The sequence below is a fragment of the Sturnira hondurensis genome, unplaced genomic scaffold (assembly GCF_014824575.4).
Source record: "Sturnira hondurensis isolate 20B ecotype Veracruz unplaced genomic scaffold, ASM1482457v3 Scaffold0009719, whole genome shotgun sequence".
Taxonomy (NCBI): domain Eukaryota; kingdom Metazoa; phylum Chordata; class Mammalia; order Chiroptera; family Phyllostomidae; genus Sturnira; species Sturnira hondurensis.
In genome coordinates, this window is record NW_028082350.1 from 17,283,628 (window position 1) to 17,299,380 (window position 15,753).

Sequence of the window (15,753 nt, forward strand, 5' to 3'; positions counted from 1 at the left end):
AGAGGCGGAGCGAGCAACCTCAGGGGACATCCCACCACAGCCCGTGGACCCTGCTCCGACCGCCCCTCTCCTAGGGCCTTGCGTGACCACCTGGGGGGCGTGGGGGACAGTGGGGGGTGTCCGAGGAGGGTCCTCAGGCCCCGGCACCTGCACGGCTGCGCAGGGACCAATTTCTCTTCTGAACAGAAACGGCTCCAAAGCCCCGCAGGGCTGTGGAGGCAGTGTCTCCGTTCCCCGGGGAGGCCGTCATGGCGTCTTTTACGCTCCTTCCCCGTCGATCCTCTGCAGCCTTTCCCTGCCCTCGCGCGGGAGAGAGCGGCCGCCACCACGGAGCAGATGCCAGCCTGGCCGACCTGAAGGCCAATGTCGGTGCGCGTCCACAGGAGAGCGCCACGCAGCAGGAACCTTCCAGGTGACGGTGTGCGGACACATCACTCGCTGGAAAAGTCTCAGTGCGTGTGCGTCTGTTTGGTGTTTTAGTAAACCCCGCAGCCCCGCGGTGGTTATGAGCACGGGCCCTGGAGGGAGACGGGTTCAAGTCCAAGCCTGCAAGGTCTCAGACGTGCTAGTTTTGTTTTCCACAAATTCGGTGCCTCCGCACCCCGTTCTGCCCCACGGGGACAATAATCGAGCAGTTACGATGATTAAACATGCTAACGCACCCAAAGCATTTACATACACATGCTAAAGCTCTCGTGTCACTGTTACAGCTCAAACTTGCTTCCACATGTGTTGCTACAGTTCTCCCTCTTACGTACGTACTCTGTGAAACGGGTGGTCGTTTTGCCCACGTTTTGCTGGGGAGGGTAACGAGGCCCCCGTGAGCAACGTGCTCAAAACACAGTCTGTGGCTGAGTCAAAGATGCCAATCCCGGCCCTCTGACATTATTAAACCTTGAACTTGTTTATTAAACCATCACACTAACTAACCCACAGCAAAACCAGCCACGATCAAATCGAGACACTCGGTAAATTCCTAAAAAGAAGAAAATGACCAAGAACATTGCAGGGCCCATTCTAGGAACTCGCCCCTAGACCAAACAAAGGACCAGTTCGTCCGGAGTTCACTCACGCAGTTAAGAGTTGATGTTGTGTTCGGCCTGTGGCCGTTTGGAACCCCCGACACCCTGGAGCGAGAGGCGAGGAGAAGGTTTATCCACAGGTACCCTTTGGCGTAAGCCGCACTATTTCGAGAACAGGTCAGCCACCATCGGGAGAACACACCACACAGAGGCTCGGAACTGCGAGAGGGCTGGGCTGCTCCTGGCAGGCGATGCTCCCGTGTGGCCCGCCCACGCGCGGCTGCTGTCACTCACAGCCCGGCGGTGGACTTTTTGGTCACTGATATGTTGGTGACACTTGGACTATTACCCTCTTAGACCCGGAAAACTGGGGGGTTCATCGCTCAGAGTCCTTATCCGTGGGATACTTGGGGGGAGTTTCATGAGACGAGAAGAGGATGGGGGTACATGACTGGCAGGCATTCCTTCTTCCCTAAGGAATTTGTAACCCAGGGCGCTGGCTGGATCTCTGGGGGAAGGACGCTTCCGCAACGAACACGCCTTCCAGTATCTGCACACACTCCTAATTCAATGCTTCAGTGTGTCCGCTGTCAGGAACTTCTGGTTTCCTACTCACTAACATCGACCTTTGAATGCATGAATCTAGTTTTGATTTTTGGTAGGCACGTCCCATACGAATCATCCACGCTATCCCTCAAAACAACTTTTCAAAGGCATTTGCACCCAGCCACACGACAAACTAAATCTCAAGCGAAGACCGTGTGCTAAACATTATAATCCTGAGCAAAAAGAGACTAAAAAACTCTCGCAGACCAGCCCATCGCACTGCACACTCATGGGTGTCTTTTCACCCGGCACCACATCGGGGATGTCAGACCCCCACAAAGTCCCCCCGAGACCACCATCCAGATCACCCGAGCAGCGCATATTAAGGTGTCCGCTCACCCAGGCCACCCACTGTCTACATTCCCTCCCCGAAGAACCCCCTTTTATTTGAATGCCAAAGTTATGTCTTCAAAACAAGATGGATAACATTCTAGAAATAGGCCACCCTGGTGGAAGAAGCACTGTATCCTTTCGAGATGGACTTAAAGCCAATAAAATTTAGAGAAATCTTACCGGGGCGCCGTCACCAAGAGAGGAAACTCCGTGAACTATTGTTTGGGCCAAAGAAAGGAGGTGGCTTTTCCTCTGCTAGCCAGAGTGTCCCCTCCACCTGAGCCACGCTCGAGGCTGCAAGATTTTCATGACCTTATGGCTCCATTAGAATCAGATGGCTCAGGAGCACCGTCGGGTTGGCAATCAGTAACTGAGAGCAGAAATCTCTGAGTAATCCTTTAAGCGGCCCAGATGGGCACGCTTACTGTATTCTGTGTGTTTACCGACTGAATGACCCGACTCTCTGACCGCCCGTAAACGGGTGTGTCAGACTCCCACCACGTGCCACAGAAATCCCCCGGCCCCCACCCCGCCCCCACTCTGGCCTCCAAGGCCACGGTCCCCGCAGCCCGAGGTGCCCCTCACCTGCTTCCCGTCCAGGGTGTACAGGCGCTTCACCACTCCCGAGTCCAGCTTGATGGCGTCGGTGATGTCCGTGAGCACCTGCTCGAAGGAGTGGGCGGTCTTCTTGTTCAGCAGGATCCGGACCGCCTTCCTCGGCTTCACCCCACTTCTGATGATGGTGACCAGCTTGGGCCGGATGAAATCCTTGTTCTCCCGCACCTCCGAAGGGCTGCCTTTGGCCGTGGCCAGGGACGACACGGGCCGGGCCGCGGAGGTGGTCTTGACGTTCACCGACCAGTTGGGGTTCACGTTCTTGGTGTACTCCAGTTTCTTGAAGGGCTCTATGGAGCCACACACGTAGCTTTCTCCTGCAGAGAGGACAGATGGCAATTTACCTGAAGCTAAACTCACTCCTTATCTCCCAGGCTTTTTTTCCCTTTCCTACTTCGGGGCAGAGCGAGGGGTGACTTTTGAAACTAGGAAGCATGATGAATCACTAGTGAAAAAGAAAGATTTCCAGCTTCTGATAGGGCTCTGTCAGCAACAGACTGATGTCCCGGGAGGGGAAAATATCATCCTTCCTCCCTTTCTTCGCCTTCAGATTGGGGAGAGCCACGCCACTGTTCGGTGCACCCCACAAGGGCACAGAACTGAATCCCGTGGAATTCAGCAATATTTACAGTGGCAGACAGCTTCAAAATCGGACATACATCTATCTGCCGCCCCCCACTCCGAAATAATGTAAAAACGAAAACTGGGTCAGCTAACCACTTCTTAAAATAGCTACGTAACTTATCGATGTGATGGGACTGTTCGCCAGCGTTGTGTAAAATCAAGCAGAATTCCAAAAGCCTCGGCCTCTCTATCACCTACGTGGGGCCTGGTGAACCACGCACACTAGGAACGGCAGCTCCGTAACCTGACTCTGCAACAGACACGACCATGTCAGTGAGTAAGAACCGAGGTCGGATGTAGGACACGGGGACCACAGTTGACCACACTGCACCGTCAGCAGCAAGAGGTTCTCTCCAAGACCGGGGGACTCACATGTTCTCACCCAAAAGATAAAACACACCAGATGATGGATGTGGTAACTAATTAAATAGGAGCCATCCTTTCACAGTGGATAGACGTACCAAACAGATGAAACTTTGACTAAAAATGACTTCTTCATAGGGAGTCACCGACGAGAACACTTGGACCATTGGGCAGATTTGGATCACACACACACAGACACGCACACACAGTAATGCGAGTGCCATGCAATGAAAAATTGCAAAGTGACTGATCTTACAGATGCATATTTCATAAAGTTAGTCAAAGCACTTTGAAGCTGACATTTTTATAATGGCTCCCCCCGCCCCGTGTTAATAAGTCTTTATAACTGGGAACAGTTACAAAACGTGACAAAGCCTTCACAACTACAGGTCGAGTGAGCTCACACTAATCCTACACAGCCCATTTCCTTTTATCTATTGTCCTATTTTAAATCTTTGTCCTGTTTTAAAATTAATACTGCAAGCACCCAAGGCCGCAGGATAAGTACTCACGGAAAAATAACCAAACCAGGATGTCCGAACTAGAGAAGCACAGCGGTGCAGGGGAGCCAACACGTACTTTGCAAATGCTTTTAAAGCATGCTCTATCGTGTGTTCGCACACGGGCCTCACCAGTACAGACGGTACGAATGTGGAATCCCGCTTTGAGCTGCCCAGCGGGTCATGACTCGTCCCGACTGCACTGTTCTCGGGATTTATGCAGGTAGCGAGCCAGGCCACAGGGCTGCCGGACAGCATGTTTCTGAAGGCTTTGTCAGGGGACCGTGTGCATGGGACGGAGGGCAGAGAATGGGGAGCCTGGGCTCACAGCCGCTGCACCCCTGTGGCTGCAGGCGGGGCCCCATCTTCTCGTGCTCGTTCCGTCCCTGAGGGCTACCCTCCCCCGCCCACGACCACGTCCCCCCTGCAAGGTTTGGGTGCAGATCAGAGCAGACAGTAAAGGTCAAAGGGCTCTCAAATGCAAAATTGCTACACAAATGGAAATCGTCTGCGGCTGCAGTAAGCCTGAAAGGAAAATTAAAAAATGAAGTTACTAGAAATCAGTAAGCCCGTTCGCAGGGTGTCCAACCTTGTGGCGTCTCCGGGCCACACTGGAAGAGTTGTCTTGGGCCACATGGTAAATACATTGCAACATGTAATCACAAAAAAAAATCTCTTCGTGTTTTAAGTAAATTCACAATTTCGCGTCGGGCCACATTCACAGGCATCCTGGGCTGCGTGCGGCCGTGGGCCAGGGCTTGGACAGCCCCGCAGAGTGTTCACTGTCTCCGGGTGCGCAGTCACCAGCAGACATCCCTCCGGCTCCTTCTGGCTGAAGGAGGCCCCGGACCTCCCGGGACAAGACACACAGCCCATCTTCGGCGCGTGAAACCCGTTCATTCTGTGCTGTTCGGAGATGCCCTATTGTGTAATTATCTGTCACACGTACGTACTAATACTAAGCTGATAACTTAAACAAAAGCGTGGCAGGGTTTACACCTCGACAAAGAAAACAAACATTAGAAAAGAAAATCATTCAAAGAGGGGAGAATTTTTTAAGAACTCAAATGGATTTGTTGAAAGAGAAAAGAAACACTTTTTTTTTTATGTCTGCTTTGATAAATCGCACTCAGAATCCTTAAAAGTGCAACAGCTCAGAGGAAAGAGTACTGGTTTGTCTGGAGGAGTGACGGTGAGAAGAGACTGGACCGATACTTCACCTGTGCTGTGCCTGGGAGGCGCATTCCCGGGAAGGGAATCCGGATGACCATGTGGGACTCCGAGGGAGAAGGACAGTGAGTTACAGGGAGAGTGAGAGCGAACAGAGGAGGCAGCCGGCCACCAAACCCAACATCAAAACCCATGCGGCGCCATCATTTAAAATCTGCTACATTATTCGGGAAGCCAGGAAATGTCAGGATGCGTTTCCTTATGTTAATAAGCTTCTATTTTATTGTGAAGTTTATTTACATCAAACCGATTTGGCTCTACAGTTTAGCTCTTATTTTCATCAGAATCCTGAACTTCTCCCCACCACTAGAGATCCAGGGTCTGTTTTAACTCAGTTACAGTATGATTTTGCAAAAATTTTTTAAAATCACTTTTAAAAATGTAATAATATCACTGATAATTCTAAGTGACCAAATCATAATTGTTCTGAATGGGAGGAATACATAGTCTTGATTTGGTCCAATAGTTCTGGATATCCGGGATTTAATCTCTTTCTTGTTGGGGTCGCGAGTTAAGAGATGTGTTACAGTGTCGAATAGAAAATCATCCATAGACTACACTGAAGGCTTAAGGTGAAGTATGTATATTAAAGGTCATTGAAAAATACCAAAGGAAAACTTTATTATAAAAACTTATAACTGATAATTATGAAACTTAAAATTGCATACTTCTCTTCAGGTAAACAAAGCCATCCTGAAGCCTCATGGTGTAATTTATACCACAATAAAAAGATGAACATTGATTTAACTAAACCAAGGAGTATTCGAGCAAAGTAGCCTGTGATCATGATTTATAAGAAGAAATATAAATTTGGTCTTCATACCATTTCTGGCACAGAGCTACTAAAATGCCTGGAATTTGCTAAGTGATAAGAGATAAAAACAAATGTGTATTCATTTTCGGAACAACCCCCCTCAGCCACACCTGAGTGCACAGCGGCTGGAAGACAGGGAACCAACCATGTGAGGCTTTCGGTCCACCCCACGGGCCAGGGGAGCGGAGAAGAGCAAGAGGGTGGATTCACCACCAACGGCCAACGATCTAATCCATCCGGCCTATGAAAGGAAACCTCCACAAAACCTCAAAGGGTGGAGCTCGAAAAGCGTCTGCTTGGTGGAGGCCATTTGGTGGGCTGCTCCGCAGGCACAGAAGCGCCAGGCCCTCTCCCCACACCTTGCCCTGCGGGTGTCTTCCTCATCATCGTTACCATAAACGGGTGCTGCAGAACTCCCTGAGTTCTGTGAGCCTTTCTGGCAAATGATTCGAACCAAAGGCGGGGTCATGGGAGCCTCCTGTCCACCGCCGGCCCACTGGCACAGAGGCAGCCTGGACGTGCCGTTGGCATCTGAGGTGAGGCCAGGACAGTCGTGTAGGACTGAGCCCTTCACCTGTGACACCTGAGTCTCCAGGAAGAAGGTAGTAGAATTGAGTTGACTGGCAGGACATGTGGCTGGTGTCACAAAGAACTGCTCAGGTCTGGAGGGAAACCCCACAAACACTGGGGTTTTATAGCCCAAAGTTGCTTCAAAAGCTGTGGACTATTTACTGTATATGAAATCAAACAAGGACAAAAAATGGCAAAGATCACAGACGGTTTAAAGGAAACGGTTTAAAAAAACAACCTCTTTACAGGTGGAGCTGGCTGTTACTAGATACAGTGACTTGTTAGTTGGTTACGCTGTGACCAGTTTTGTCCCAGTTTCTTCAAACCAAAATCCCCGTGTTAGGGCTGACCCTGAACTTGAAACTCAATGCTCTGGGTGCCCAAGGCATCCCAGCAGGTATCAGGAAGCACCGAAACAGTGCCTGCCTGGACGGCGGTGGCACTTACGCACACCGGAAAAGTAATATTTGCTCTCAAGCAAAGCCAGAGGCAAAAAATGACAGTTAACAGCAGAGTAAGGAAATAACGCAGGAAATTATGTTTGGATCCAACCACCACCTCCTAAAATATCAGAATACAATATCATAGTTTCTTCCCTGAAAGGTTAGGAATTTTTTTCAGGACTTTGGAGAATAGAGTAACTTCTTTGCAAGCACATTAGATTGTTTCTAAGGTGAAAAAGAGTTCATACTTTTTTTTTAAAGATTTTATTTATTTTTATTTATCTTTAGAGGGGAAGGAGAGAGGGAGAGAAACATCAATGTATGGTTGCCTTTCGTGCATCCTCTGCTGGGAGTTGGCCTGCAGGGAACTGGCCTGCAACCCAGGCATGTGCCCTGACTGGGAATCGAACCGCGATCCTCTGGTTCGCAGGCCCGCGCTCAATCCACTGAGCTACACCAGCCAGGGCTAAGAGTTCATACTTTTTTGTTTTCAAAAAATCCCACACATATTTTTAAAGTATTATATTTGCTGTTATTCTTCAAAGTGTGCAAATAAAGTTTCCCAACAAAGTTTAGTATTTAAAAATCTGCAAAGGAAATTCACCTCGACCATAGACTTTCATTGGAAAATTGGAGAACTTCTCTCAGTCACAGCTGAAGACTTCCGGCCAGGTGGTCCCAGCCCCCGGGCGGGCCAGGCCTCAGGGAGTCGGCCAGGAGTGCGCGTGTCCTCAAGATGCCACCGAAGTTTGCCCAGTTCCTCTCCCTGCCTGAGAGCCATGACTCGTGAACTATGCTGTGACCTGTGCACAGCCTCAGGCTGACAATGACCTCATCTCCACCCCTCACACCCCTGCCCCCTCTAGGATCCCTTCAATTCCCACACGTGGCACAGTCAAAAGTATTTTAAGTGAGGGATGTGCATGATTTTCCCCTCTCTCCAGAGTAGAAACCTTCTCGTTGAAAACTCTGGCAATTAGAATGCAGTGCTGTGAGTTACGGTAAGAGCAGAAGAGCTCCAATATCCACTGGGTCCTTGGAAGCTGAGCAGAGTTCGGTTACAGGAAAGACATTATTTACAGGATGAAATATTATAAAGTGCCTCCTGGACATCACAGTGTATGGCACTGCCTCACCTGCACACGGCGAGTTTCCTGATCTACCAGGAGGGCGCTGGGTTGGGAGCCGATTTCCATCGCGCTCTCAAAGGAAGGAAGCAGACCCCCGAAGGCACTCATGACCACTGCTCCGGGAAGTCTTCATAATACAACCACACATCAAAACAAGCGGATAGAGAGTAAAACCCTACACTGTTTGTCAGGCCTGGGGGCTTGTTGACTTCTCCACTCAAAGCAACAGAAAAATAACATAAAAGGAAAAGTGGGGAGATCCAATTTTTTTAATTAAAAACTGGTATAATTCTAAATAAGGAGGGAAAACAGATTGAGAACTTACAACAAAGGGTTAGCATACTGTGCAAATACATTATCATTTACTAAAATACAAGGTAGGAAAATATATGTCAAAGGATAAAAACACAATAAAATGTGAAATGCCACTGGACACAGTATAAACCGCTAACAACCCTTTTGACCAGCAACATGGCAAACTGCATGGGAAGACATAAAAATGTTCATTCTCTTGGCTAAAAGTCTCTCCAAATAGGAGAACAGCAATAACAAAACTGAAACGAGTATACGCAACAAGAGCCATGAAACGTAAAAATTTCAAACAGCCAATCAGATCCTCAGTAACAGGTCCAAGACCTAAATTAGCCACTCCGGAAATCTGAAAGAATCCTAAGTCACAGGCTTGTCTTCAAAGACCTCAGAAGGCAAGGTGTGTTGTGTGAAGGGATTTCACCAAGAGCCAGTGGGTGGGCATTGCCAGCGAAGTCGTCCAGGCAATTCTGATTCAGAGGAGAAAAATCACTTCCCTCCCCCCACCTGCCCATCAACACTGAAGCAATGGAACCCACGCTGGCCTGGGAAGTGAGGCCAGGGGCCGCTCTGCAGTGGCAGAGAAGAAAGAGGACAGCGGTCCAGATCCACACGGAATGACAGCATGCTCCACTGCACAGTCCAGGAAGGGGACGGTGAGACCCTACTGTGTTTTTCTCTAAAAATGACTCCGTGGGCAGAGTAAGACCACAGTAGGCAACCAGGTCCAAGTTTTAGGCATCACACCCGGGACTTGGAGGGATGACGCCGGCTACGGCATGGAGGGATCGCTACGTGGGAGACAGAGGTCAAGATTCCGTTTGGAGAGCTGCTCCAACAGACCGGGAGGAGTTGGAGAACCTTACACACACCACTGAGGACAGACAGGACAGGATGTGTGACAAGGCGTGCTTAACTGACAGCATGAACCAGAGCTGGGAATCGACTGGATGCGGGGCCCATGGGAATGGTGGCCCACAACCCTGAGAAGATGACCCCGAAGCTTCTGTGTGGGCCGGCCTCCCGTACGCCCCAGTAGATCAGGTAAGAAGGGACACGTCTGGGTGAGGAAGGAAACTAACCTGGCTGGGCACACACGGAATGTGAAGTTCCTAGGGGCCCACCAGGCAGAGATGTGCAGCAAGCAGTTGGCAACACAGGCCCAGACTTTGGGAGGGGGCAGCAGCAGCTACAGGGATTAGAGAAAATACTGGGGCGGGAGTGGGGGGGAGACCACGCCCAGCTGGACAAGGTGAAATCCAGGTGACTCCCATCTTCGAGGCAGAGGGAGCTGATGAAGGGAACCCAGAGCAATCAGGGGCCTGGGGCCGTGGAAATGAAGAAGCGGTAAGTGTGTGGCGTGGCTGGGACAGATGTGGATGTCAGCCCTCAACGCTCCAGGGGCAGCAAGTGAAGAAAAGGGGACCCCGAGATCACTGGCCCGGCTTTCACGGGGCCGCACACAGCCCTGCACACAGCCCTGCACCGGGGTGTCAGGCTGCACTGCTTGCATTTACTGGTCTCTCCATTCATCCCCGCTTCCCCTGCCTTCCAGCGCCATTTATTGAGTGTCTGTGACCACCACGTCAGGCAGTGAGGACGCCGATGGCTCTGTGACATCCGGTGACCGTGATGTGAGATGCATGCACACGTATGGGACAGTGGGACGGGGCTAATCCAGGGATTGATGTTCATGGGAGGCTGAGGAAGCAAAGGCAGCAAATGCTGTGTTTTTTCTCCCGGAAGGGCCATGGGGCTGGAGGCCAGCAAGACCAAGGCAGGGCTGTGGGGTGGGGACGGGGAGGCTGGGGAAGGCAGGTCACCGGAATGTCTGCACGTGGCAGACAATGCTCTCACCCTCACCGCCACCCTGTGAGCTGAGTGTGAACACACCCGTGTCACAGGGCACCACGAGGCCCACAGCCACAGGCAGCTCGCTCAAGGTCACAAGGCGGGCAGAGCAGAGTCAGGATTCAAGTGAAGGGGGTCCGACTCCAGAGCCAGGACTTGACCATGAGGCCGTGCACCCTGCGAGGTTGCCCACCCCACCCTCCTCAAGGAGATGGCGAGGAGCCACACCAAGCGCATCAGCGAGTCACAGGAGACAAGGCCAGGCCTGGGGGAGCGGGGGGCGGAGCTGGATCACCACGAGAAGCACATTAAAGATTGAAGGTGCCTCGCCCTGGCTGGTGAGGCTCAATGGACTGAGTGCCGGCCTGCGAACCTAAGGGTCATTGGTTCAATTCCCAGTCAGGGCACTTGCCTGTGTTGGGGGTTGGGTCCCCAGTCGGGGGCACACGAGAGGCAACCACACATTGATGTTTCTCTCCCTCTCTTACACACTGCACTAAAAATAAATACACAGACTAAAGTACATCTATTCCATCCTTAAGCAGAAAGCCACTAAGAAGCCATGACACAGCACAAGGTGTGTCTGTGGCCAGGTCTGCAGGCAGGAAAACGTGTTTGAAGATGACTTATGGGAACACGTGTGTCCCAGACGTCCTGATCTAAGAGAGTCTGTGAAGGGAATGGAAAAGCAGGGGTGGGGGCGTGAGGGAGACACGCAGATTCTGTAAAGAAAAGCAAAGTGAAGACGTGCATTTTTACTTGAGGAGACCATCCCACAGTAGAGGGAGAGACGACGAGAGTGCAGTCGTAGGAATCGGAGGAGCTCTTTCTTTTCTTCTCTTTTTTTTTCATCTTTCAAGATTTTCTACAGTGCATACCGTAGAGAAAATCACATCACTCCTTCGGTCCGTCACACAGGGTGACATTGTTAAAACAGCACTGATGCCTTGGAAAGAAACCACTCAGGTGGTGGAGAGGGGAGAGCAAGCTGGAGACAGGTCCCACGCAGCACCCACGGGGCCGGCGACAGCTTGGACTGAGGGCACAGGAAGGGGACGTGGAGGGTGGCACCGTTTAACAAGATGCGGAGCACGAGACAGGAACACATTCTCGGTGACGGGAAAGGATGACCTCCCACATGTCCACGTTAAGTTTGAGGGGACCGGGCAGTGGAGCCTCAGCTCAACACGCCCAGGGGCCGGCGTGCAGAAGAGAGGTCTGATTCGGACGTAACTGGCCTTAAAAACTGGTTAAAATAAGGGGAACCGATGACCTCACAGGAGATGCCCCAAAGCCAGAGACGTGTTTGAAGAGAAGGCGAGCGCAGAGGGTCACAAAATTCACCTCCAGACACCGCAGGCCTAATTGCTACAGGCAGAGTCCACCAGTCAGCGCCAACAAGGGCAAGAGGCCAAGGAAAACAAGATACTCACGTGGCGTCTAAGTGTCTCCCCCAAATAGGGATTAATTATAAAGGGGAAGACAGTAACTACAGAGTGGAGACACCCCCTTGACCCCCTGGTCACGTGAGGCGGCAGCATCTCGCCCCCAGAAACGGCGCCCCAAGAAGGCCGCACCGTCACATGGGCAGAATTCTCACTGCGAATGCGTGACTTCAGCCTAGTCATCGGGAACACCCCACGGAGGGGCCTTCTGCAGAGCCACTGACCAAACTCACGTCGTTGACAACAAGGAAAGACTGGGTGGTTGTCACACTTGGAAGGGACGAAGGAGACATGGCACCTACATGCAGTGTGTGATTCTGGAACCGCCCCCCTCAAGAAAGGGAGGGCGTCAGTGGAACAACTAACGAAGCTGAGGAAAGCCTATGGCTGAGTTACCACCTGTGGGTGGCCATGGCCATCGTGGGGAGTGGGGGAAGGGCGCAGCGAGCGGGCTACCGTATCCTGTGACACTTGTCATAAGTCCCAATTATTCCAAATAAAAATGTAAAATGAGCCAGGCAGCCTGGGGGAAAGTAATTGAATCTCTATCTCACATATTGTACTAATATGACTTCCAGGAGGACATTTTTTAATGAAAACACAAAAACTCAGGGAACAAAAATAAGGGAAAGAGCTTTACGACTTCAGAGTACGGAGGGCCCAAGAGGCACGAAAAATCAAGCCGATAATAAGACAACTGATACCTCTGAATACACAAAATTGTGTAAGTTTTGTACGTAAAACACAATAAACCAAGTCACAAGACAGAGGCCCTAGCTTCACACCATTCCCACACTCACAGAGGAGTGTAAATGGTGTGAAAACTGGGGACACAGAGGCAGGGCTGGGAAAACACAACCAAGGCCAAGGTCACTCATTGGCAGGGACGGGCCTGCAGTTCAGCTTCCCATATGGAGGGCCCTGGGTTTTCAAACACGCAGGCCCACCCCGCGAGCAGACAGGAGGGGTGGCAGGCACAGCTCACTCTCGAGGGTGTGTGCACGCATGCGTGCCTAGACACACGATTGGTCTCACACACACATACACACACATGCATGCTTCAGGCCAAGTACCAGCTCTCTCAGCACTCTGAGTCGAATGTAGGCACCATAATCTGTGAGGGATTATAATAAAGCAGCACAAGTGACCACAGGACCATTAAAGGTCCACTAAAACAAAGAACCTCATGAATGTCTTTGTAACTCAGAATTTTTAGTCTAAGTGAGAAAGAACAAACGTAAAGAAATTACAGGTTAAACACACTTGTCGCCGCACTTTGACGCAGATTTAAAACTCAAATGCCATCCTACTGGAAGGGGAAACGAGAAGCTAATAACGTGCATTGATGTTTCCACAAAATCAGTGTGTAAAGCGAGAGACTCGAACCTAACGACGAACGCGCCGCAATGGTTTGCGTTTTAACAGACTGAGCAAAACGTGACAGACACGGAGGCAGATCCAAATGAACTTGCGGCTGCTCCAGCGCTGAGTGCAGCTGTGTGCTGATTCAGGTCAGCGTCACCCGTATGGGGAGAAAACTAGCCAGGACGTGAACGTGCACACTCTACTGCGGCTACCTCTCCCTCAGTCAGAAAAAAGGCATTTTTTTCCAAAAGTAATTTTTAACATCAGAATATTTCACCCGCAGTTGCTTCGTATTGATTGGAAAGAAAAGTAGCTGGAGGCAAATGAAAATATTAAAGGGTTTCTGGGGGGCAGAATTCTTGGAATTAAGTCAAGGCTAAAAACATCTGTTTTCAAGTAGGAGCTAATGCAATAAAATTCTTTTCAGCCCTGGCCAGTGAGGCTCAGTGGATTGGGTGCTGGTCTGTGAACCAAAGGGTCACCGGTTCGATTCCCAGTCAGGGCACAGGCCTGGGTTGCAGGCCAGGTCCCCAGTAGGGGGCGCACAAGAGGCAACCACAGACTGATATTTCTCTCCCTCTGTTTCTTCCTCCCTTCCCCTCTCTCTAAAAATACATAAAATCTTCTAAAAAATAAAGTAAAATTCTGTCTAAAGGCCACAAAGGCCACCTCCTTAAGGGCCCTATTAGTGGCAGCTCCGAGCTCGCGTCAGCACCCATTTCCTGGGTTGAAACCCTGCCTCTCCCACTCCTTGCAGTGTGACCTGGAGCGTGTTCCTCATCTTAGTCTCAGGATGATAACAGGCCCCCGAGAACCGCGGCGAGCATCAAATGTGTTCGCCCACGCGAGACACACGCCCACGACGGGCTCTCGAGACGAGCCTCAGTCAGGCCCGTGTCTCTCAGAGTGGGCGTTCTTTTGTGTTAAAAAACCGAGGAAGGAGACTGTAGGAATACACGCCATGAGTATCTGGTTGGATCTGAATGTGAAGTACTGTCATTTCCCATCCCGGCCCTGTGCTGGATGGATGGAATCCTGGGAATACCTCTGGGTCTGGTCGAAGAGCAGCCCCCTCCCCGACCGCAGATGCGGCACATGCAGCTCCGGAGCAGAGGAAGGAGCCAGGCCCGCCGCTCAGAGCAGGTGCTTGGAGATCTTGGCACCCTTTCCTGATACAATACCATCAACCCTCAAAAGGACAGTCTGGGGACCAGCCATGCACCTGACTTTGCATTTGATCTTTATCCAGAGCCCTGGGAATAACCCAGCACATGTTTCCTTTATCCCTGTATTTTCCCAGGTCATGAAAAGGACAGGGCACAAAGCTGATGCAGAAGGATTTCGTGGGCACTCTTCCCCTTTAATTTACTGGAAGTTCCAACATCTGAACAGAAGGGAAAAGGCCAAGTCTACAGGCATCTTGGCAGGGTGACGAGTCACCAGAAAAAGATGTGAATTCCCACCAAGTAAACACACCAGAGCCTGGCTCCCTTACACGCTCCCCAGTCCAGCCACATGGACCCTGCCCCGGCCAAGGACAAAGGGAAGGAAAAGTGGAGGAAGACATGGAAGCCCTGGGCCTCGATCACAGACAAACTCTGCCTCCAGTGGAGGACAAGCGGGCTGCCTGTGTGTGGTCAGGGCGAAGCAACCGCAAACCCCACAGGATTAGGGTGGGGCGAGGTGCTGGAAGACAGGCTTCCCGTTTTCCTGCACGGGGGAAAGAGGACTTCACCTGCAAGGGGCTCCCCCAGGACCCAACAGGAAAGCAGGGCCCGGGCAACTGCATCTGGAGCAAAGAGGAACTCAGGGCCAAATCCAGCCGCTCCAGCCTCCAGACTTCCCTGGTGCTGCGGATTCCCCCATCAGGACCTTGAGACCTCAATCTCAGAAAAACCCACTCTCCAGAGAGGACCAGCTCGCTCGCTCTCTCCTTTTACACCTGAGTGTGACTTTCATCCCCATCCCTTCTCTCCACGTCGCTTCCCTCTGCTCACAAATTGTCTGTTGTTGTGCGCCCTGCCCCAAGGGGGTGCTGCCGAGGCCAGAGCAGCCCGACGCAGGGAGGACGAGATGCTCACACAAGACACGCAGCCTCGAGGGGACCCAAACAGTCCTACTTCCACATGGAACCTCTAAACCAGACCGTGACCGTGAACCTGAATTGAGCTTAAAAAAGTAAACTGAGCAAACTGAGTCCTTTAAATCCTCAGCTCCCAGGGAGAGATAACAACCCTACGAAACTTAAAGGAAGCATCGTCCTGAGAAGACTTTTTTGCCAGAAAACCCATTTGGGGTCCAGCCTCACCACCAACCACCTTGTAACCATAGACCTGTCACTCGAGGTTTTGGGGCCTCAGCCCCCCGTGAGAAAACTAATGGGTTCCACACCCATCTGACGTTCCTTTCAACTCTAAGATTTCAGGATCCATTCCACATTTTCAGTTCAAGTGCTTTCAAGACATTGTGATAGCCAAAGCTCGACTTTCATCTAGAAATGAATGTGAAGAACTATGTGACTAAAGATATAAAA

At 51.1% G+C, this 15,753-nt stretch overlaps 1 protein-coding gene across 4 annotated transcripts in view; it reads right to left on the reverse strand.

Annotated features, from left to right (window-relative positions):
- The window catches only part of DCLK1 (doublecortin like kinase 1), a 233,090-nt gene that overhangs the window by 211,752 nt on the left and 5,585 nt on the right, over positions 1-15,753 (reverse strand). For all 4 annotated transcript variants that reach the window (XM_037057652.1, XM_037057653.1, XM_037057654.1 and 1 more), the window contains one exon: positions 2,547-2,893. In XM_037057652.1, the coding sequence (XP_036913547.1) occupies positions 2,547-2,893 (347 nt within the window). The remainder of the gene's footprint in view (positions 1-2,546; positions 2,894-15,753) is intronic.